We start from the raw sequence: 23,780 nt of genomic DNA on the forward strand, positions 1-23,780 counted from the left end.
TTTATATTCATTGCTAACTTCTTTTATTTGTTTTCTTTTTTCGCTAAGTAATATTCTTTTTTATTTGTTTTCTCTTTTCCCTAAGTAATATAGGCAATATGCCTTTCTTTAGGTTGGGTGCCCACCTATCAGCTAAGGCTTTCCAATCGTTCTAACATCTAATGGTATGTTGCTGCCACCTACTGCCATATGTTTAAATAGTTTGCCACATGTGTACTTGAACAGCAGGCATCATACTCTTGATCCTCTATCTTACCTTTATCTTGATCTTGGGAGATTTCCCAACTATCACTTTTTATTTTTAGGGAGAGAAAAGGATTCAAATCTAGTCTTTCAGCTCATCCTAATGGCAAGATAACTATATAATCTCAGGATTTATAAACTATAAATCTCATGGGTTTTCTCGGAGTTTCTGGTGCTATAGCCAGAAAAAAATGTTATCTTGCCTTCAAGGGCAAAATATTTACCGACATTAAAATAAGATTCACCAAAACATAAGATCCTTGAAAGGCCCAGCCTTGGAATAATCCACCTGCATTGCTTCTGGAATTGCCTGGTACACAAAAGGCACTCATTCAATGAACAAATGTATCCTTGTTCTGCCACTAATGTCATTCTGTGATCTCTCTTTTGTCCTTCTATGGCTAGGTTGTCCTTTCCATTCATAGAGAAAAATATGCACCTGTTTTACAGGGAGATTTATTTGCAAAGAAAAATAAATGGTAAAAGCAAGTTATTTACAGAATTACTGCACTGGGGGTGTAGTGCCATCATGCGCTTATGAAGTCTATTCCTTCTATAGCTCCTTTGGGAGGGCATAATTACATTAATAACAGCTTTTCATATTAAATATAGGTCATCTGATAAAAGCACTTCCTTCTCACTCTCAATTCTGATGTATTATTTATCATTTAACTCTAATGTACATCTTACTAAATAATTCACAGCCTATCACACTAAGTATCTCTTATACATCACCTTAAAATGCTGCCCTTTCATTCCTTACCTTCTTGTAATTCACTGCCATTTTCCAAAGGCTTTTCTAACTCTTTGTCTGCTGTTGAGGCTATGCTTTTTGATGATGAAATATCTGGAGGTGTATGAAATCTGTAGTATTCACCTAATCTCCCATGAGAAAAGTAAAAGTTAGTAAATGTGTAACATCAAATATTAGAAAATCCACAAATGTCTAATTTCTTACCAGATTTATAACACATCTCCTTTATTGCTCTTTTTTCTTCAATCTCTTCAGGAGTCTTTGTCCATAAACTAGAAGCATCTATAGGATATATATTTTTAATTACATTGTCCAAAGCCAGATAATATGAAAACACATAAATCAGAATGAAAAATCCCAGACATTGTTCTCATGGATTTCTTTTTTAATTTTTAAAATCAATCTTGCATACTGGTGTCTTTAATCACTATATTTCACATACTAGAATGATCAGTTTAAGCAACTGTGTATATTTAAATGAGATCTATCTCTCAGCCATCATACAACAAACCCTCCAGTCTAAATGATTATAAGCATGTAGAGACTTAGAACAAATTAGAACATAATGAATTTAATATCCTTAATTAATTCGAAGCTATTTTCTTACCAAAATCAGCCTAATATATTACGTTATAAGCCTCTAACAGTTAAAATTATATATAAAAAACATAGTAGGATTTTTGAATGTGCATTGTAGATCTGAGAAAAGCCTTACTAACCATTTTGTTCATCTCCTTCCTCCTCTTCTTCCTCAAAGTTAGTTTTTAAAACTAAAGGATGGTGAATGGGTCGTGATATATTCTCCTGAGGTTTCAGGGGTTCCTGACTCTGGGTCGGGGGTGGTATTCCTTCCTGAGTTTCTTTCTGTGGTGTGATATCTACAGAGAAAATGCAAAATTTCAGTCTTCATAAGATACATATTATGTGCATGTTCAATGATCAACACTGTCCTAATTTACTGCACAATTTATTAAAAGGTATCTCATTGGGGGCACCTGGTGGCTCAGTTGGTTAAACATCTGACTTTGGCTCAGGTCATGATCTCAGAGTCCTGGGATGGAACCCCATGTTGGGCTCCTGCTCAACAAGGAGTTTGCTTCTCTCTCTCCCTCTACCCCTCCACCCACTTGCGCTCTCTCTTTCTCTCTCTCTCAAATATATATATATATATATATATATATATATATATATATATATATATATATATATATATATAGGTAGTATTGAAAACATCTTTTGGGTCTCCACTTTCTGAATTTCTGATTTAGCAGGTCTAGATTAAAGCCTAGAAATCTAATTCCATTTTTTAAGGTAATTATGAAATCAGCCACATTTGGAAACCGGTGTCCCCAAATGATCATCTAACTAGGGTCCTGGGTTATGAGAAATCTTTAGGTAGGTATGCCATCCCAACAATTTGAAAGCAACAAATCCTATTCCAGATCCCCAATTTCCACATTTATTTTTTTCCCCTAAAATTGGTTAGCCTAAGAACAGGCTTGAGTTCACAATAGCCTTCCCACCACTTTATAAGATAAAGGCATATCCTTCACTTATGCCAGAATTTACTATAATTCCCAAAAGAGAAATCCTCCTTTATTGATTAACCAAATTACCCCAAAACCCATAGGGTTTTCTACATTAATTTAATTTATACAATTTGCTATCAGGAGAAAATCATGATATGGTAGGCAGAATAATGGCCCCCTGAGGATGTCCATGTTCTAATCCCCAGAACCCGTGTATGTATTAGGTTATAGGGGAAAGGGGAATTAAGGCTGCACGTGGAATTAAGGCAATCATCTGACCTTAAAATTGGCAGATTGTTTGTTCTGAGTTATCCAGGTGGACCCAAGATAATCCAAAGGGTCTTTATAAATGGTAGAGATGCAGAGGAAGAAAGCCAGGAAAGAGATGTGACAACAGAAGCTAGGTCAAGTTATGTAATGAGAGGAGGTCTTAACTTTCATTGCTGATTGTGAAGATGAAGGAGGACATGAACCATGGGATACAGAAAGCTTCTAGAAACTGGAAAAGGCAAGGGAACAGAATCTCTCCCTGAGTTTTCAAAAGAAATGCTGCCCTAGAGAAACTTTAATTTTAATCCAGAGAGGTCTACATGGAATTTTTAAACTACAGAACCACAAAATAACAAATGATTTGTTGAAGCCACTTAGTTGCTGGTAATTTGTTCCAGCAGTAACAGAGAACAAATACACAAGGTGTTAGAAAAAGTGTTATTGGGGTCCATGTTGGAATTTTCTAAATTCAAATGCATAGTAGAGTGTGGTAGTAGTTAGGAATTTTTGTTGAAAAAATTTGCTTCTTCCATATCTGGACTATTGTTTAAAAATGTATAACCTCTTGACCTCGATTGAAGAAGAGCATCAGTAGAAACTCTAAAGGAAAACCATGGCTTTAAATAAAGCTTTTTAGCTATTTTCCACATATATTCCCAAGACTTGTCATTAGTTGCAAAGAAAAGCTTCACTGAACATTCAAAACAGTAAATTTTAGAGTCACATTTTTAGAAGTTTCCTTGAGATATAATTCACATACCATACAATTTACTCATATAAATATGTAATTCAGTAGTTTTTAGTATATTCAGAGTTGTGTATCATTGCCATAATCAATTTTAGGACATTTGATCACTCCAAAGAAGAAATCCATTCCCATGAGCAGTTACTCCTCATGTCTTCCAAACACCCCTAGTCCTATACAAACACTGATACATTTTGTTTCTATGTTTTGCCTATTCTAGATATTTCATATAAGTGGAATCATATGATATGTGGTGTTTTGTACATGATGTTTTCCACTTATCATAGGTTTTTCAAGGGTTAGCCATGCCTGTAATGATACTATATTCCTTTTTTTAATCCAAATAATAATCCATTATACAGATATACCAAAATTTACCCATTCATCAGAGGATGGACACTTGGGTTATTTCCACTTTTTTGGCTGTTATAATGTAGGGATAAACATTGCATACAAGTTATCATGTGGGCATGTGTTTTCACATTTCTTGGGTGTATACCTAGAAGTGAAAAAGCTGGGAAACATGCTGACTATGTTTAATGTTTTGAGGAACTTCCAGGATGTTTTCCAAAGCAATTGTACCATTTTTCATGCCTGCCTGCAAATTATGAAGATTTCAAATTATCCACGTCCTTGTTAATACTTATTATTATCTTTTTGATTAAATCATCCTGGTGAATGTGAAATGGTTGTTCATTGTGGTTTTGATTTACTTTAATGGTTAATGATGCATGATGAGCATCTTTTCATGAGTTTATTTTATTTTTATTTTTAATATTTTATTTATTTATTCATGAGTGACACAGAGAGAGAGGCAGAGACACAGGCAGAGGGAGAAGCAGGCCCCATGCAGGAAGCCTGATGCGGGACTCGATCCCGGGTCTCCAGGATCATGACTCAAGCCCAAAGCAGATGCTCAACCACTGAGCCATCCAGGCATCCCTCTTTTCATGAGTTTATTGGCCACTTGTAAATCTGAAAAATGTCTTCAGATTCTTTGCCCATTTTTTTTTTCCATAGGATTGTCTTTTATATAATTGAGTTAAAAGAACTCTTTATATATTCTGGATACAAGCCCTATTTTCTCCCATTCTATGGGTTGTCTTATCACTTTCTTCATGGTGTTCTCTGAAACACAGAAGTTTCTAAGTTTGATAAAAATCTAATCCATTTCTAGTGGTTGTTTGTTCTTCTGGTACCTCTAAGAAGGCTTTGCCTTTAACCTAAGATTTCTTATTAGAGTTTTATAACTAACTCCTTAGATTTTCACCTATTTTGAGTTAATTTGTTTGTGCAAAGCATAAGGAAGAAGTACAAAATAACTTTATATATCTATCCAGTGGCCCCACCATCATTTGTTGAAAATACTATCCTTTTCCCCATTGAATGATCTATGAATCCTTGTCAAAAGTCAGTGGACCCTAAGTTAATTGATGTAAAGGTTTGATTCTGGGCTCTCAATTCTATCCCATTGATCTACATATCTATTTTTATGCCAGTATCAGGTGATCTTGATTAGCTTTATAATAAATTCTAGAATTTGAAATTAGTGTTGAGTTTTATAGCTTTGTTCTTCATTTTCAAGATTATTTTTACTATTTTGGGTCCTTTGAATTTCTATATATATTTTAGAACCAGATTGTCAATTTCTTCAAGTAAGTCAGTTGGAATTTTGAAAAGGATGATATTGAATCTATAGATCACAGTTTGGGGAGTATTACTATGATCACTATATCAATAAACTTAATCTATGAACATGAACTATTCTTTCTATTTTTAAGTTTCTTTGATTTCTTTCAACAATATTCTGTAGTTTGAGTATAATTTTTACACTTTTTGTGCTAAATTAATCCTTAAATATTTTATTATTTTTGATGCTATTTTAAGTGTTATTGTTTTTCCCTTTCATCTTTAGTTTGTTTCTTGCTAGTATATAGAAAGATAACCAATTACCATATATTAACTTTTACCCTGCAACTTTGCTGAATTATTCATTCCAATAGTTTTTTAATGATTTCTAGAATTTTTTAAATAAAAGATTATGCCATTTGTATAGAGATAATTTCATTTCTCCCCGCCCCCCAATCTAATTGCCTTTTATTTGGTTTTATTGCCCAATTTCTCTGACTTGAATATAAGAGGAAAGAATGAACATCTTTAGCTTGAATGTAAATACCAAGAATGAACATGAATGTTTCTGATCTTAAGGAAAACCTTTTGGTCTTTCACCATAAGTATGATGTTACCTGTGGATTTTTCATGTATCCTCAGTAGGTTGAGGAAGTTTCCTTCTACTAGTTTGTTTTATTTATTTATTTTTATTTATTTATTTTTTAATCACAAAAAAAGTGTTGAGTTTTGTTAAATACTTTTTCTTCACTTATTAGATGATGTTTTTTTCCTCTCTATTCTATTGATTTGGTGTATCACATTAATTGATTTTTAAAAATTAAATGGCTCAGTGGGGTTAAGTGTCTGCCTTTGACTCAGGTCATGATCCTGGGATCCTGGGATCAAATCCCTCATGAGGCTCCCCACAGGGAACCTGCTTCTCCATCTGCTTAGGTCTCTGTCTCTCTCTGTGTTCTCATGAATAAATACATTAAATCATTTTTTAAAAAATTAAACCAACCTTGAATTTCTGGGATAAATCCCACTGGGTTATCGACTATAATGTTGGATTTAATTTTCTATAATTTTATTAAGTATTTTCATGTCATGTTCACTAGGAGTAACAGTCAGTAGTTTTCTTGTGATGTTTTAGTCTGGTTTTAGAATCAAGGTAAATACTTGCCTCGTAAAATAAGTTGGAAAATAGTTCCCCATTTTCTATATTTTTGGAAGAGTTTGTGAAGAACTGGTATTAACTCTTCTTTAAATGTTTGGTATAATTCAATATAAAGCCATATGAACCTGAGTTTTTATTTGTAGGAAGATTTTTAAGTGCTTATTCTATCTCCTTGTTATAGGTCTATTCATATTTCCTATTTTTATTTTCTGGAGTCCATTTTATATCTTTCTAGAAAGTTGTCCATTTCATCTACGTTATTTAATTTATTTGAATATATTTGTTCATAGTATTCCCTTAGTCTTTTTCCTATCTGAAAGGTTGGCAGTATATCTCCCCTCTTTCATTCTTGACTTTAGTAATTTCAGTCTTATCTCTTTTCCTTGATTAGTCTAACTAAAGATTTGCAATTTCCTGGGTTTTATCACTGCTTCCACTGACTTCCTTGATCAGGTTTCTACTCTCTGTTTCATTATTTCTGCCTTAATCTTTACTATTTTTTTCCTTCTGTTTGTTTTAGGTACTTAATTCTTTTTCCAGTGTCTTTTTTTAAAGATTTTATTTATTTATTCATGAGAGAGAGAGAGAGGTAGAGACACAGGCAGAGGGAGAAGCAGGCTCCATGCAGGAAGCCTGACGTGGGACTTGATCCCAGGTCTCCAGGATCAGGCCCTGGGCTGAAGGTGGTGCTAAACGCTGAGCCACCCAGGCTGCCCTCCAGTGTCTTAAAGTATAAAATTAGGTTATTAATTTAAGACCATATTTTTAAATATAGGCATTACAACTATATAATTTCTTTTAAGTACTGCTTTACTTGCATCCCATGAGTTTCAGTATGCTGTTTCTTCATTTTCATTCATCTCAAAGCATTGGGTAATTTTCCTTGTAATGCTCTTATAATTACTCTTGCAATCTCGGTTGTTTATAGGTGTGTTATTTAATTTCTACATATTTGTGAATTTACCATTATTTTTTCTCTTATTGATTTCTAATTCTATTATGTTTGGAGAACATACATTGTATGTTTCCTCTAATTCCAGATTTATTAAAGTTTGCCTTACAGCCTAATATATATAGTTTATCCTGGAGACTATGCCATTTGCACTTAAGAAATATGTGTATTAAAAAAAAGAAATATGTGTATTTTACTATTGTTGCAAGCAATATTCTATAGATATCTGTTTGGTCATGTTTTTTTTTTTTTAATTTTTATTTATTTATGATAGTCACAGAGAGAGAGAGAGAGAGAGAGAGAGAGGCAGAGACATAGGCAGAGGGAGAAGCAGGCTCCATGCACCAGGAGCCTGATGTGGGATTCAATCCCGGGTCTCCAGGATCGCGCCCCGGGCCAAAGGCAGGCGCCAAACCGCTGCGCCACCCAGGGATCCTGGTCATGTTTTTTTATAGTTGTTCAAGTCTTCTATTTCCTTGTTGTTTATAATTGTTTATATAGTATATCCTTTTTCATGCTTTTACTTTCAATTTATTTTTGTATTTGAATCTAAAGTGTGTCTCCTGTAGATAACATATAGTTGAATCTTTATTTTTAATCTGGCAGTGTCTGCCTTTTTACTCTATTGTAACCTAATCATATTCAATGTTATTATTGATATAGTTGGATTTTTATCTGTGGCGCTGAACTACTGAGCCACCAGGGCTGTCCTCTTACCCAGTATTTTAAAACTGGAGAGTTTGGATAATGTATTGTAGCAACTCTGGATATTGATTTCTTACCCTCAGTTTATTATTGTTGATATTTAATATTTTAATGACTTGGTTGAACTATTTTAACAAAACCTGTTTTCTACCCCAGTGTACAGCCCTTGGTATCATTCCTCAGAGGATGCAGCTTTGATATATCCACAATCATCCTGGGATGACAATGGTTTTATCAGAACTCTGTGTCTTTCCCTGGTTTCTTTGTTAAGCTGTCTACTCTGTTGGATGCTTAACTGACTGAGCCACCCAGGTGCCCCAATAGATTTTCTCAAATAAATACTTGCTGTATGCCCTTAGGACAATTTCCTGACACTTTTTGTTTAATATATAATTTTCACCAACTATTGCCTCACTGGCAAGTAGATCCATGGAACTCCTTATAATACATTTTAGGAAGTTACCCTGCAATCAATTTTTTTAAATTCAAGTATAATTATTTACAGGATTCCCAAATCCTCATGATATCTTAGATAAAACCCATGGATAAAAATATGTTGAAATTATTTTCTTCCAAATGACTGTTACTCCACCAGGCAGTTAAAACTTATTTTATCAAATAATATTATGAAATGTTTATTAAAATCAATCCTCACTTTATTTCAGCTTATAAAACATTAGCTATTTCCTAATTATCTTAGCCAAATTAGAATAATATGCTAGTTCTGGGTATTAGCTTTTAGCTATAAGCCTTTCTATTTTATAAACATGAGAATAATTTTGATCATTAGCTCATTAATAGATACTTTTCCAATAAAAGTCTACTTTATGTTCAGTAATTATCAAAGTGTGCAATGTAATTATGTTGTTTTAATAAATTATGTATTAATAATAATTCTAATAATAACAACCCTAAAGAAATGTTATAAAAACTTGTTAATGACTATGAGATTCCATAGTGTGGAGACTTACTGTCATAGAAAAAAACCCAAAAATTTAGATTTTGACTTACACATACATTTTATTATACTTAAATTGGACAGGTGATCAATAAACTCAAGCATAAAAATATTAGGTTAGGATAAAAATGTGAAGGAAAAGGGGTGCCTGGGTGGCTCACTTGGTTAAGCATCCGACTTTGGCTCAGGTCATAATCTCTGGGTCCTGGGATCAGGCCCCATGTCAGGCTTCCCAATCAGTGGGGAGTCTGCTTTTCCTTCTCCCTGTGCCGCACCCCCCCACCACCACTAATGTGACTCTCTCTGTCTCTCTCTCTCTCTTAAATGAGTGGATAAAAATCTTTTTAAAAATGTGAAGGAAGAAAATGAAAGTAGTAATTTTAGGAAAAGGGAAGATTTCTTTTAATTTTTAAAGAAATGTTTAAAGTATTTATTATATTTTGAGAACTGTCAAATATAACATATGCAGAAAAGTGCACAAATCATGAAATATGTATGTAATAAACACAAAGCCAACACTTGAGTCGAGAAATAACAGTCCCTCTCTGTCCTCTGTACTTTATATCACTTTCCTTCTCTATTACCACAAAAAATAATCACCTTGTATTTTTCCTTATAGTTTCATTTCTATGTATGCATCTCTAAAAATAAAGCTTAACTTTGCTTATTTTTGAACATTTATAAATAGAATCAAGAGTATGTATCCTTTTTTCTGTCTTTCATCACTCAACTTGTAACCGTGAGATGCATCCTTGCTTGCATATTTCTTTTATTCATTCATTCTCATTACTGTATAATATCCATTGAATGGATGTCCCACAATTTATTTATATATCACACTATTATTGAACATTTAGGTAATTTCTAGCCTTTGGACATTACCAAACAATGAACATCCTTTTACATGTATCCAGTTGCACATGAGAATGAATTTTTCTAGGATATATGCTTCAAAAATGGAGTTGTTTGGTTTAAATTATGTATAACTCTTTCTTGATGAGATCATGCTAGACTATTTTCCAAGGTGCTTCTGTCAGTTTAAACTAACTACAGTGCCCAAGAATTCCCAATGCCCTTTGTTTTACTAACAGTGGGTAGATATTAAAATTGTTGCCAAAATGATGGGTATGTCTTTATATCTCAAAGTGATTTCCTTTTGCATTTCCTTGATTACTAATAAATTGAACACATTTTCATTTGTTGGTTGACATCTGGATTTCCTATTTTTCAAAATCTTGTTTATGCTTTTGGCTCATTGTTTTAGCAGAGTGGTTCTCAACCAGAAATGATTTTACTCCTTCCCTTATGGAACATTTGGCAATGGCTAGATGTATCTTTGTTGTCACAACTAGGAAGATGCTATTGGCATCTCAAGGGTAAGAGCCAAAAATGCTGCTAAATATCCTATAATGCATAAGATAGTCCCCACCCCCATTCTCAACAACACCTCACCACCACCACCACAACAGAGAACTATGCAGCCCTGAATGTCAATAATACCTTTACAGAGAAATCTGTTCGATCAGGATCTCTGTCTTTTGATTTTTCTTCAAATATTGAGATCATATAACAACATATATTGCAAATATTTTCTCCCATTCTATGGCTTATCTTTTCATTCTTCAATGGTGTTTTTGGCAGGTACAAAATTTTATTTTAATGTATCCAAATTTATTCATCATTTCTTTAATAGTTAATACTTTTTTGTGTGCTTATTACCTTCTGAAATCTTTAAAATTTGACCTTTTATGTTTTGGTTTTTCTAAGATTTTATTTATTTATTCATGAGAGACAGAGAGAGAGAGAGAGAGAGAGGCAGAGACATAGGCAGAGGGAGAAGCAGGCTCCATGCAGGGGGCCCGACGTGGGACTCGATTCCAGAACTCCAGGATCTCGCCCTGGGTGGAAGGCAGGTGCTCATCCGCTGAGCCACCCACATGTCCCATGGTTTGGTTTATAATTTACCTAGAATTTATTTTTATGTCTGGTGTCAGAGGAGTTCACTTTTCTCTCATTAACTGAAAAGATCGTCCTTTATCCATTGATTGGCCATGGTACTTGTTACAAATCAAGTGTCCATCTCTGCAGGGATATCCAGCTTTCATTCTACTCCATTTGTCAATTTGGTTAGCCCTTGATGAAAATGACTCTCTTCTAATCTCTATCACTCCATAGGCCTTGATATCTGGGTGAATAAGTGCTATCGTTTTCTTGTTCTTCAAGCAGTCCTGACTGTTCTTGGCTCTTTGCATTTCTACATAAATTTTAGGACCTATTTGAATTTTTATTGAGATTATTGTTATATTTTGATGAGTATCAAATCATATGGCACTTCAAATGTCATCTGCTGTTTTAAAAGAGTAATTAAATTTTAATTGTTAAATGTCAGTATGGATAAAATGTTGGAACTTTTGCAGCTATTTAAACTTATGATGAGTTTAATAAAAAAATGTTTTAAGAAAGAGTTCATCAAAAATAAAGACCAATGTCCATTATGCCTTTCCATTCAAGATATTAAAATATACATCAGAAGGAGAAAGTTACAGAGTAGAAAAACAGCATATTTAGTGACCAGAAACTACCCAATTAAAATATGGAATAGATAATTCAAGTTAATTACTTGGTTACCAAGTAATGCAAAAAAAACTTCAGTTAGACAGCTAAATTTACCCTATCTATAATGGTTAAAACAATGGTGTACTAAGAGTTTTGATACATATTATTATACTTTTGCTGTTTTACAGTAACTTTTCTTGCATTTCAAGGAAGTACTAAATGTACTTCCTATGAATTTACACAAATAGATCATTTTGGTCACCTTGATTTTTCTACCCAAAGCATAATTTCATGTCATTAAGATTAATTTTGGTCTGATTAAATATATTTCGTCTAACTCTTTGGAAAAAAAAATTTTTTTTATATTATGTAATAACATCAATGTTTTTGTTTGCCCCATAGTCATTCCTTCGCTCATTTTAGGCAAAGAACATTAGTTTTCCTTCAGGAAACTTTTCCACATCTTCAATCCATTTGAGTGATGATGACACCCTAGATCCATGGATTAGCCATTCCCTTGGCCTGGGCCATTACTAGGAATGAACATGTTTCCCACATCATTTGACAAGGTTCAATATTAAGGGTTTACCTTGAAAAATATTCATTTCTTTGGAAGTTAATTTAAAATGATGATGATAACGATGAGAATTCTGAGAGCTTCCTCTTTGCCAGGTATTCTTCTAAACTATTAGATATTAATTCATTAAATATCCAAAACAACCCCATGGCATAGGTATTGTTACTATCTGTATTATACAGATGAAGAAACTGGACACCGAGATATTAAGTTGCCCATGGTTATTAGGAAGTAAAATTGAGATTTTTAACCCAGTCTGATTCAGAGTTCTCCGTCTTTGCTTATTCTGCCTCCAGGATCTATATCTGAGCTTCTGGGGCCACCCCAGTATATGAATAACAAGAGGCACAGAGCCAAGAGTTGGAAAAGAAGCCCTGGATACAGCTGGGTCTGAGGTCAGCTCTGTGCTTAATCTCTTCTGTTACAGGAGCCAATAATTTCCCGTTTTCCCTTAAATCCAATTGAGGTGGGTTTGTCTTCTTAAAATCAGTGGTGTGTGGAAGTGGACTCAGGTTAGCAAATGACAACCAATTGTTATTTTGCAAGCTAATTCATGTTACATTGGTAGCTTGATATCATTCATAATAGGAGTACTTCCTCTAGAAATTAGCAAATGCTGGTTTTTGTTTTCTGTTTTTGGTGAAGCGGGGACAGAGAAGAGAGTAAGTTTCTTAAGAGTTAACAGGACATCAGTGCTTTTCAACTAGGAGAGTCTTGTTTAGTACATATGATAGACTGCCGTGTCATGCCCAGCATTTCAAAAATGTTGAAAAATGTTGAAAAATGAAGAAAAAATGCATCTGGTTAAGAGCACATGGATGGGTGTTCATTGACCTATTCTGGCAACTTTTCTGTCAAAAATTTTTGAAATAAAATGTTGCAGTAAAAAAAAAGTAGACTAGAGGCTGGGCTCAGCACTCATCAGATTAACTGGTGGTCTGGGTGGTGACTGGGAACCTCTTTGGTTCTTTTTGTTATCGTTTTTTTTTTTTTTTTTTTAACCCCCTGCAGTAATTCTAATTGAGAGTCACAGCTGAAGACCTCTGGATAGGTGAACACCAGATGGGGTACCTGAGCTTCTGGGCTTCAGATGATTAAAAGGAACAAGTTCCACTAATCTGTGGCCACAAATAAATGGAGAAAATAAACTAAGAGAAAGGAAACCTTATTTATTGAAAATACACCTAACTAGGAGTCCACTGTTTATTATAAAATAAAGGGAGGGAAAAGAGTTTTCTATTAAATGCAAGGGATTTTAATAGCTTCAAAAAGAATGCTGCAACATAGAGTAAAATAGAATTAGCCTCTCAAAGCAAGAAGCCAGATGAGGAGGTCTTATAGGTGACTCCATTCAAATGGCCAAAGGAACTGGAGTATTCTTGAAATGCTCTCTGGTTTTCATTGTTGTTTTGTTTCTGTGAGAGAGTCTTCGAGTCAGACAAGATTGTGTTTGAATTCAAGTAGCCTACCTCAGATATTTAGCTTCTCCAGGCCTTAGTCTCCCATCTGTAATGGGGATGCAAATAGTAACTATTTAGCAGTTTTTGTGATGAGGCATACAAAGTGCCCCAACACAGTGCTGCCACAAGAAAATACTTAATATAAGAAATTATTTGAAAATACTGAATGAGATTTTCTTGTTTCTCATAACCCTACTTCATTTTTTTTAAATCATAAAATTTTAGTTTATTCAGTCCTATAGGTCTCAGACTCAAATGTAACTAACAAATTTTAGGCCTAGAGAACTAATATTTGAGTACATGCCTTTATTTTGTTGTACTTTTAGAAGCACTTTGGACCAAAGATGTGAACAGTGTCCAGTCAGGATGAGGAGTCGCCCATCCAAACATAAATTGTTCCAGGCATCTCCACTGTGTGGATTATGACATTCTCTACCCATTGCCCTCTCCCCCCAAAAAAGAAAAAATTGAGTGGACCAGGTTTTTATCCTCTTAAAACCATTAACAATTGTCCTCCCCCACAAAATTACTCTATTTTACCAACTCAAATATTCAAGTTATAGTATGTACTAAATTACTTAAGAACCATTTTTTTTAAGATTTTTTAAAATTTATTCATGAGAAACACAGGGGGTGGGGCAGAGACACAGGCAGAGGGAGAAGGGAGAAGCAGGCTCCATGCAGAGAGCCTGATGTGGGACTGTATCCTAGGACTCCGGGATCACACCCTGGGCTGAAGGCATGCGCTCAACCACTGAGCCACCCAAGCTCCAGGCGCCCCTTAAGAATCATTTATTAAGCAATGGTTTGCCAAGACTTAGAATTAAAAGGTCATGTATACATATTCATTTAGACTAGACCTTCTAAAGTGAGCTGATCTAAAGTTCATTTCAACTGGCCAGATAGGCAGCTGCCCAAGGCACCTCAAAGATACTAACTTAGAAAAAATAAGGAATTATTCCATTCATTCATTTATAATAGAATAACATGGCAATTAGTCAAGGAGGTGAGCAATTGCTTCAGTGTGTGAGCTACTGTGTTTTGAACAACTGTCCTTAACGAAACTTAGGAAGTTTCTTAGGAGGAAGAGTTTGAATACACTAACCTCTGACATATACCATGGAAGAAAGATCACATAACCTACCATGCTTGTGAAGAAAATATGAAATGTACTCAGAAATGCCTAGAAAATTCTTATAATTAAAGCAAATATCAACTGAATTATGTTTTCTTAGCATGATCTTTTGATTTAGTAGCTATTTACTTTTAAACTTGGGGATGGTAACCAGAGGGATTACATGTCTTTTTTAAACGCCTGGTTTAGCAACATTTAAGTGAAGTCTCTTTAAAGAGTCCAAGACTTCTTTTAATTGCTAGCAGGTTAAAGTTTAAATTGCAAAAAGACTAAATGGCAGTTTTATATTCTCAGACAAAAAATGTAGAACTCTTGATAATTGCACTTAGTGCTTAGAGATAACACACAATGGCAAATCCACTATTGAAAAATTGCTTTTGGCAAAGCACTTCATTCTGGAAGAGCACAGCTGGTGACTTAGATAGCATTGCTGTGGCTCCAACTCATGATGAGTCTAGATTTCTTAAGCAGAAGTCCTAGAAATTCTTACAAGTTGCACATTTAAATGTCTACATTTTATCTTATTTTAACCTAAGGGACAAAATTATACATGAGGTCCACAGTACTATGTGTGAATTGATACTTATATTTTGCTCTCAAACAATTATCATAATCCCACCTTGAATATATCAATCACATGCATTTACTGAAACATAAAAGGGTTGATTTTAATAAAAGTACAAACTGATAATGTAATCTTTGTCTAAGGTGACTAGTTAATGGTCCTAGTTTGGGTTAATGTGAATGTTGGTAGATAGATGTTCCTGGAAATACTGTAGAAAACATTAGGTCTACAGAAAATCAAATTATACATTCTGAGGTATTGAGATATCTTCAAAACTAACACAGATGATGTGGTAGTTGAATGCATAATTCAAATGAGCTTGTTAATTCCCTGTCTGGAAACTGAATCTTTTTTACTAGAGCACACCTGCTTAACACAAATCCATACTGCTCAGGACTTCCAAGGATAAAACTGGCCACTATGTGAAAAGTAATATTTTGTTCTTCCTTTAGGTGCTTGGGATTCGTCAGTGAACAAAATAAAGATTCCTTCTCATATGGAACTTTCATTCTATAGGGGAGAGTCATGCAAGAAACAATAGATGTAGTAAACAAGTAAGATATATTGTATCTGAAAAAAGAAAAGAAATATGGCAAAAAGAAATTAGAGCAAAGCCAGAAAGATTGGAAATGTATAGGGAGGAAGTGAGTAGTGTGTTCAAATTAGATGTCATTAAAAAGGTGATATTTGTGTAAGGCCTTGAAGAGGTAAAGGAGCTAACCATGAAGGTAATGACAGGAGAGCATTTCATGCAAGGCCCCTAAGGCTGGGAAAAGCAAGGGAACTAGGATAGTTGGAACAGAGTAAGCAGAGGAGCATCCATAACAAGAGTTATGGATGATAAATTCAGAGAGTTAACAGGGTATCAGATTAAGTAGTTATTTAAGCCTTTTTTAGGACTCTGATTTTACTCTGAATGAAATGAAAAGCCTTTGGAGGTATGATATTTGATTTGTGTATAAGAGTATCAATCTGCTGACTTGTGCTTTGAGCAGACATAGAGGGACAGGAGTTGAAGAGTTAAGAGGCTGTTGCTATATCCAGGCACAAGATGATGGTAGTGGCATGGCCCAGGGTTGGAGTAGCTGAGATTATGAGAGAATGCAGATTCTGGGTATAATAAGACAGTAGAGTTAACAGGATTTCTGTATGGATTGGATATGAGAGATGAGATTGCCAAAGGAGTAGACAGAGAAGAAAAGGGAACCAAAAACTAACTCCTAGAACATTCCACATGTAAATAGTTGAGGAAAAATCAACAAGGGAGAGTGAAAATAGAGCACTAGGTATGTAGGATTAAAAAAAGGGGGGGGGTATGATGTGAACTTAGATACGAATTATATAAATGAAAAAGGGGTAATCAAATGTGTCAAGTGTTACTAATAGTTCAAGTTATGTAAGACTGAGAAGGGACCACTAGATTTAACATTTTGTATATCACTGGAGAAGGGCTGAAAGGTCTGATTTACACAGGATCAAGAGAGAACAGGAGAGAAGGATCTAATAATAGCATGAATAGATAACCATTTTGAGGAGAACTGCTACAAAAGGAAAGAAAAATATAGGGTAGTAACTTGTGAGAAAATGGAGAACTTTTTTCATAGTTAAGAGAAATAAATACATGCTTTTATGCTGATAGGAATGATCCAATAAACATGAAAAAAATGTAAAAGACAGAGGAAAGAACTGTTGAATTTGTATTCTTGAGTAGACTAGAGTGGGTAACATCTAGTTAATAAAAAAAAAGAAATCAAAAGATGGGCTTTAGATAGGAGCTCATCTTTGGTAAGAGAGGGAAGAGGCAAGTACACATTATAATAGGTGAGTATAGTGATGGAAATCTGTAGAGGTTCTCCTTGTTACAGTTTCTCAGTTCAGTCAGACAGAAGGTCATCACCTGAGGTGGGAGAGGTAGGAGGTTTACAAGAAGGGGAAGGTATGAAATGATAGTCTAGGAGAGTATAGAAGAACTGGGGGAATAATGCATAGTGTCATTGGTAGTCAGAATTAAGGTCTCATTTGAGGTTTGTGCTCATGAACTTAACCCAATAAGCACACTTACATGTTTTCTCAAAGCTGTAATGGATTCAGTCACTGAGTAGGTGGCAAGTTGTGTTTGACCAGTGTTATGGTTGCTAAGCAAGTACAGTGAAGGTACACAGGGGCAGATTACCAGGGGATGATATCCAGGGGGTGAAGGATTGTGAAATGATGGCACAATCAAAGAATTGGAGATCCCAGTGGATTTGAGGTATTGTTTACACCAGAATTATAGACGGACTGAAATAGAAAAATAGGTCATAGGGTGAAATGCATGTAACTGAGATCATGGGGTGGGGATGGGGATGAAAATTAGCACTTGGATACAACGAAGAAAGAGTGACTGAGATGGAGATGATAAGATCAGTGGAGGAAGTAAATTCAAGGAACTGAGAGGCTAGGGTGACAGGCATCATATATTTATATACTGAAATCAGCAAGAATTGACACAGGGGTACTGTTAGAGGGACAAGCAGTCAGGAGTGCAGACTTTTGAAAAACCAGAGGGACCTGGGTGGATATAAAGAGAGGCAAACAAAACAAAACAAAACAAAACAAAACAAAACAAAAAAAAAACTAGAAAACAGAAAACCCAGCAACACTGAGGTAATAATGATATAACCTGTTGGCATGAGATACAAGCTGGATGGTTTTAGGGAGCAGAGACAGAGAACAATTTGAAATTGGCAGAGGACCAAGGGGACCTTCTACCTCACCTCCAAGTCAAATGCTATTTGAGAACTGGGAGGAAAAACAGCAACCATTCAGAGAGTACTGCAGGAGAAGCAGGGTCCATAGAAGGAATTATGTTTACATCTGTGAAGATGAAGGGAAAGTTCAGAGAGGAAGGTGAGAAAGAATCGTGCTAACAATGGAAGGTTGGGGAAGGGTGGACGAAAGGAGCCAAATAAAGGTAGGAGTGAGTCATTTGAGAAATGGGGTTTCTGGTATTCCCTGCTGTGAAATAATAGACACTATATATGTTGGTCTCTGCCCCTAATTCCTGGCACACTGCTTCCACAAGCCTTGTAATTTCCTAAGTAACAAGAGTGCTGGGGGCACCTTTCATTCCAATATTTGGTTTTTGATTCTGGTTTCTGACCTAGAACTCAAATCTCAGAATTTCCTGGGTGATCAGAGTGTCTTTTGTTCTAATGAGGTGACTTTAGGTGGGTTCCTGATAGAACCAGAAAGATCAAGCCATGGTTAGAAGCTTGGAACTTTAAGCACCTTCCTCCCTATGCTCCAGGAAGAGGAGAGGGGCTGGATATTGAGCTAATAATCGATCATGTCTACATGATGAAGCTTCCATAAAAATTCCAAAAGTACAGGATTAGAAAAGCTTCCAAATTGGCAAACACATCCACATACTGGGAGGACAGCACACCCCAACTCCACAAGCTCCTGTGCTCTGGATCCTTGCAGACCTTGATTTATGTACCTCTTCATCTGGCTGTTCATCTGTATCCTTTATGATATCCTATATTATATAATAAACTGGTAAATGTAAGTTATTATTTCCCTGAGTTCTGTGAGCCATTCTAGCAAATGATAGAATCCAAGGAGAAAGCTCATGAGAACCTCTGATTTGTAGCCAAGTTAGAAGTTTGAGTAGCCTGGGGACCTACTACTTTGGATTGACATCTGAAGTAGTGGTGAGGAGAGTCTTTTGGGAGCCTTTAACCCATGGGATCTGTGCTAACTCCTGGTACTGTTAGAACTGAATTGTAGGACACCCAACTGGTGTTGCAGAGAATTGCTTGGAAGAAATCATTGATGTGGGAAAAAAAATCCATCCATTTTGGTGTCTGAAGTGTTGTATGGTAATAATGTGAGAACTAATGAGAAACACACAAGAGTGTTTTTATTGTTCAAAACAGATGTCAGATGAACTGACATAAACAACAACAACAAAAGGGCAGAATGAAATTAGTCCTGGCAAATTCAAATCAGTAAGTGGACATGATGAGAGTGTGTGGGACGCAGGGCTGGGTGTATAAGATAGAGAAAATGAGATGAGAGAAAGCAGGATGTTGGCAGCCTGTGAAACTCATGTATCCCTCTCACAATGGAGGGACAATGCGTAAGGTTTGGTCCCAGGGCATGGATCTAGTCTTGACCCTATTGAGAGAGAAGAAAGCTGACTCAAGAGTTGGGCTCAGTCTTGATACCTGTTGAAGAAATTAAGACTTCCAGAAAAGCCAGAAGGAATCTTTGACCACCACATTCTATGTCTAAAAATTAGCGTAATAAAATGTATCCCTACAAAATTTAGCCCAGGGTGGTCTAACAATGGGAAGCCCAACAACTGTCAGTTAAAAAGACATTCCACCCTTCTCTTGTGCAGAGGTGCAGTCTGTTTTCCTCTAGTCCCAAAAGAACTAGTTTGAAAGATAGTTAATTTTATCATAGACATTTAAAAGCAAACTATTAATGGGATTATAAGGAATTTAGTACAATGTTCCTAGTGAAATAAAATTACACTCTATGTAAAGCAATGAAGCCAAGTTGATCCGTTAGTAGGTACAATAACTTTCACTACAGGAGGACCCCAGTAGTGTCAGTAGTTATCTATCCACCCCCCATCCATCCATCTATCTATCCGTAAATTTACTGAGCATCTGTGCTCCAGACACTGCAGAGAGTGTTGATAAGGAAACTAGTTATGATCTCCATCTTCATGTTTACAGTCTAGTGAAGAAGAAAATCAGTGATCAAGATATTGTATATATGATGAATGCCACAAGGTCAGAGTTTTCCAGAAGAATATAACAAGTGGACCTATCTTTTACCATTTGCCAAAAGATTATCTGAAGCCAATTTTTCACATCCTAAAGGACTGATAAGCTCATTTCTAGAATGATTCCATTGTGAGAAACACAAGGGCCAGAACAGAAGAGTGATATAGCTACAACATAAGGGAAACCTGACAGTCCCAACTTCTTAAGCAAGATCTTTGACATTCACTGTTTTAGGGTATGGTGTACTCTGTATCCCCTTCCCAGAACTCAGGCTCAGGTTCATCACAAAGTAGAATCTCAGTATCATCTAGGAAGACTGAATTGTGCCACAGCTTTTCTTTTCTTTTTTTTTCCAGCAATGGGATTGCATTTTCTCCACAACTGAAGCTTAGAAAGAACCACATATATAGCTGCTGTTCTAGAAGCTGAAGTGTGCAGCTCAGGGCATGCCCTTGCTTTCCCAATCTATAAGATAGATTTCTGCACACTCCCAGGGAGCAACAGTGAGGCATGACCTGTAAGCTTGGCTCCAGCTGTACAATGGTTTGCTGAGACATAATTTTCCTTCTACCTAGTGAGGTCATTAGCCGGTTCATGTATAGATGAATAAAGTCCACTTTAGATATGCACAGAGAAAGTTTAACTTGCTCTTTGTTCACTTCATCTGGTTAGCTACTTGATGGCTCATTCTAAGCTTTATCTCATGATTCTCCATAGAATCATCCCAAAACATCCATTGGCTATTATACCATTTTCATTTTGCCATACTTTAGTGTATCATTGTATGCTACTACTCCAAAACCACATTATAATATGTTAAGTCCATGTTATTTAAAACATATACTCACTGCTACTTGGTGGCAAAAATAATCCATTGATATTGCGAGGTTTGCTGTGATAAAAGATACAACTGATCTTCACACAACCAAGAGGCTGAGTTTCCCAGAAGCATGAAATGCTGCAGTTTTGCTAGACAAAAAGAGGTGGAGGAAACGTAATGATCAAATGCCATATTCAAAATAAATACAATGCACTATAATACGACACAGTGTGACAAAACTATCTCAGTTACTGATTTAGGATCATGTATGTTTCCTGTATTTCTAGACTCTGCTATTTAAAAGACACAATAGGTATTTCTAAAATATACTCCTCCCTTTTTATAAGAATTTTATAAGTAGCATGCAAAATGCCTAAAATTAAGTAGTGGAAGAAAGAATCATTTTTTTCCTCTATTGTGTTGTAAGAGTAGAGTTCAATATTATCGAAGGGAGAGGTTTTTAACAAACATGATGATGGCAAGTAATTCTACCTGCATTTCCATGTGTCTAAATCTGCAAAGTGGATCTAAACATTTTCCCTCTCTCCATAATGAGCACACAGTGTCACTGCCAAGAGCCTCTTCACAGTGTCGGAATCGGCACTGGGAACCCTGTAAGAAAAAAAAACACTATAGAAAATTGAACATACCAACATTAATGTTCAACAACAGTAGGGTGCTAATTAAAGAAAATATGACTAGATCAACTTAGAATCACAAGAAAATGCTACAAAATAAGGTCATAAGTCTAAATTTTAGTAAATTTGTTTAATTTTAGTGAGAGATTGGCAACGTAACCTAATGATTGAATAGTACAACATGGCCACAAGTCACCAATAAAATGCTACACTTTGATATCAGTTAATCTGTATGATTCACTAAGAATAAACATATGAGAACAGGAATGCTCTTGATCACAATCCATTGATGAAACAATTTAATTTCTCTCTCTGGAAAAAGCCAGTTTTTTTTGTTTTGTTTTCTTTTAAGAATCGCAGGTCACACTCAAATAGTAGAGATTATCTCTATTAATAATTATTAGATAATGTTTTCTTAGTCTATGGAAATACTGTTAAGTGTGTTTTTATAGGGAAAGTGAACAGAGCTTAAAGTTCATATTATTGTGGAGTTCTAAGTAATTAGCTCACTATGCTACATTAAATGTGTATTCTTAGGAGAACACAGGCAACATCCTTTTTGAAGTCGGCCACAGTAACTTGTTGCAAGATACATCCATGAAGGCAAAAGAAACAAAAGCAAAAATGAACTATTGGGACTTCATCAAGATAAGAAGCTTTTGCACAGCAAAGGATACAGTCAACAAAACTAAAAGACAACCTACAGAATGGGAGAAGATACTTGCAAATGACCTATCAGATAAAGGGCTAGTTTCCAAGATCTATAAAGAACTTATTAAACTCAACAGCAAAGAAACAAACAATCCAATCATGAAATGGGCAAAAGACATGAACAGAAATCTCACAGAGGAAGACATAGACATGGCCAACAAGCACATGAGAAAATGCTCCGCATCACTGGCCATCAGGGAAATACAACCACAATGAGATACCACCTCACACCAGTGAGAATGGGGAAAATTAACAAGGCAGGAAACAACAAATGTTGGAGAGGATGCGGAGAAAGGGGAACCCTTTTTCACTGTTGGTGGGAATGTGAATTGGTGCAGCCACTCTGGAAAACTGTGTGGAGGTTCCTCAAAGAGTTAAAAATAGAACTGCCCTACGACCCAGCAATTGCACTGCTGGGGATTTACCCCAAAGATACAGGTGCAATGAAATGCTGGGACACCTGCACCCCGATGTTTATAGCAGCAATGTCCACAATAGCCAAACTGTGGAAGGAGCCTCGGTGTCCATCGAAAGATGAATGGATAAAGAAGATGTGGTCTATGTATACAATGGAATATTACTCAGCCATTAGAAACGAAAAATATCCACCATTTGCTTCGACATGGATGGAACTGGAGGGTATTATGCTGAGTGAAATAAGTCAATCGGAGAAGGACAAAAATTATATGGTCTCATTCATTTGGGGGAATATAAAAAATAGTGAAAGGGAATAAAGGGGAAAGGAGAAAAAATGAGTGGGAAATATCAAAAAGGAAGACAGAACATGAAAGACTCCTAACTCTGGGAAAGGAAGTAGGGGTGGTGAAAGGGGAGGAGGGCAAGGGTTGGGGGTGACTGGGTGACGGGCACTGAGGGGACACTTGACGGGATGAGCACTGGGTGTTATTCTGTATGTTGACAAATTGAACACCAATAAAAAATAAATTTATTAAAAAAATAAAAATAAATAAAAATTCTAAAAAAATTTAAAAATGTGTATTCTTTATGCCCTTGGTCTACAAAGATAAACAATTGTGCCAATACATCTATACATGCACAGCCCCATCTTTATATACCTTTATTTACCAACAAAAGTAAATGTGGATTATTTTAATAGGCTGCTATTACTTTTTTTGTTTTTATTCTCTTTAACACATAGGCCCACACTTGGAAAAACTGCAGGTCATTGTCTTTTTGACAGAGAAGTACATGACATACAATAAAAATAATCCATGAAGTTCTGTTTTGACATGTTCCATGTTTTTTTCTTACCTTTCTCACCCTCTTATGCCTGTCTTCACAATTTTCCCCTTATAAAAGTGGATCTGTGGATCTTGTAGTACAAGATAGGGGACAGGGCTAGATAAACAATATTTGAACTCTTGGTTCTGTTACCTGTCCATAGTTACAAAGTTAATTCATTCTTTACCCTGTCTGTGCTTCAGTATCCTCACAGATAAGATGCCCTCCTCAGAGATTGTAAAAAAATTATGTGCTGTAAAAATTATTGCAGATGCTATTATTATGTATTCATTTAGTTATTTATTGATAATTTACCAACCTGTGGTAGGTACTTTTGAGATACAGCCGTGA

At 35.5% G+C, this 23,780-nt stretch overlaps 1 protein-coding gene across 2 annotated transcripts in view; it reads right to left on the reverse strand.

Moving 5' to 3' along the window:
* Positions 1 to 21,444, reverse strand: part of C10H12orf50 (chromosome 10 C12orf50 homolog) — a 33,497-nt gene extending 12,053 nt beyond the window's left edge. The window contains exons 1-5 of one of the 2 annotated variants that reach the window (XM_025992341.2): positions 21,331 to 21,444; positions 20,867 to 20,987; positions 1,717 to 1,875; positions 1,202 to 1,279; positions 1,007 to 1,120 (exon numbers count right to left, since the gene is read on the reverse strand). In XM_025992341.2, coding sequence (XP_025848126.2) covers positions 1,007 to 1,120; positions 1,202 to 1,279; positions 1,717 to 1,875; positions 20,867 to 20,987; positions 21,331 to 21,342 — 484 coding nt within the window. In that variant the 5' untranslated portion in view covers positions 21,343 to 21,444. The remainder of the gene's footprint in view (positions 1 to 1,006; positions 1,121 to 1,201; positions 1,280 to 1,716; positions 1,876 to 20,866; positions 20,988 to 21,330) is intronic. The other variant, XM_025992342.1, reaches the window with a different exon arrangement.
* Positions 21,445 to 23,780: the final 2,336 nt, after the last annotated feature.

This window comes from Vulpes vulpes, chromosome 10 (assembly GCF_048418805.1).
Source record: "Vulpes vulpes isolate BD-2025 chromosome 10, VulVul3, whole genome shotgun sequence".
NCBI lineage: Eukaryota > Metazoa > Chordata > Mammalia > Carnivora > Canidae > Vulpes > Vulpes vulpes.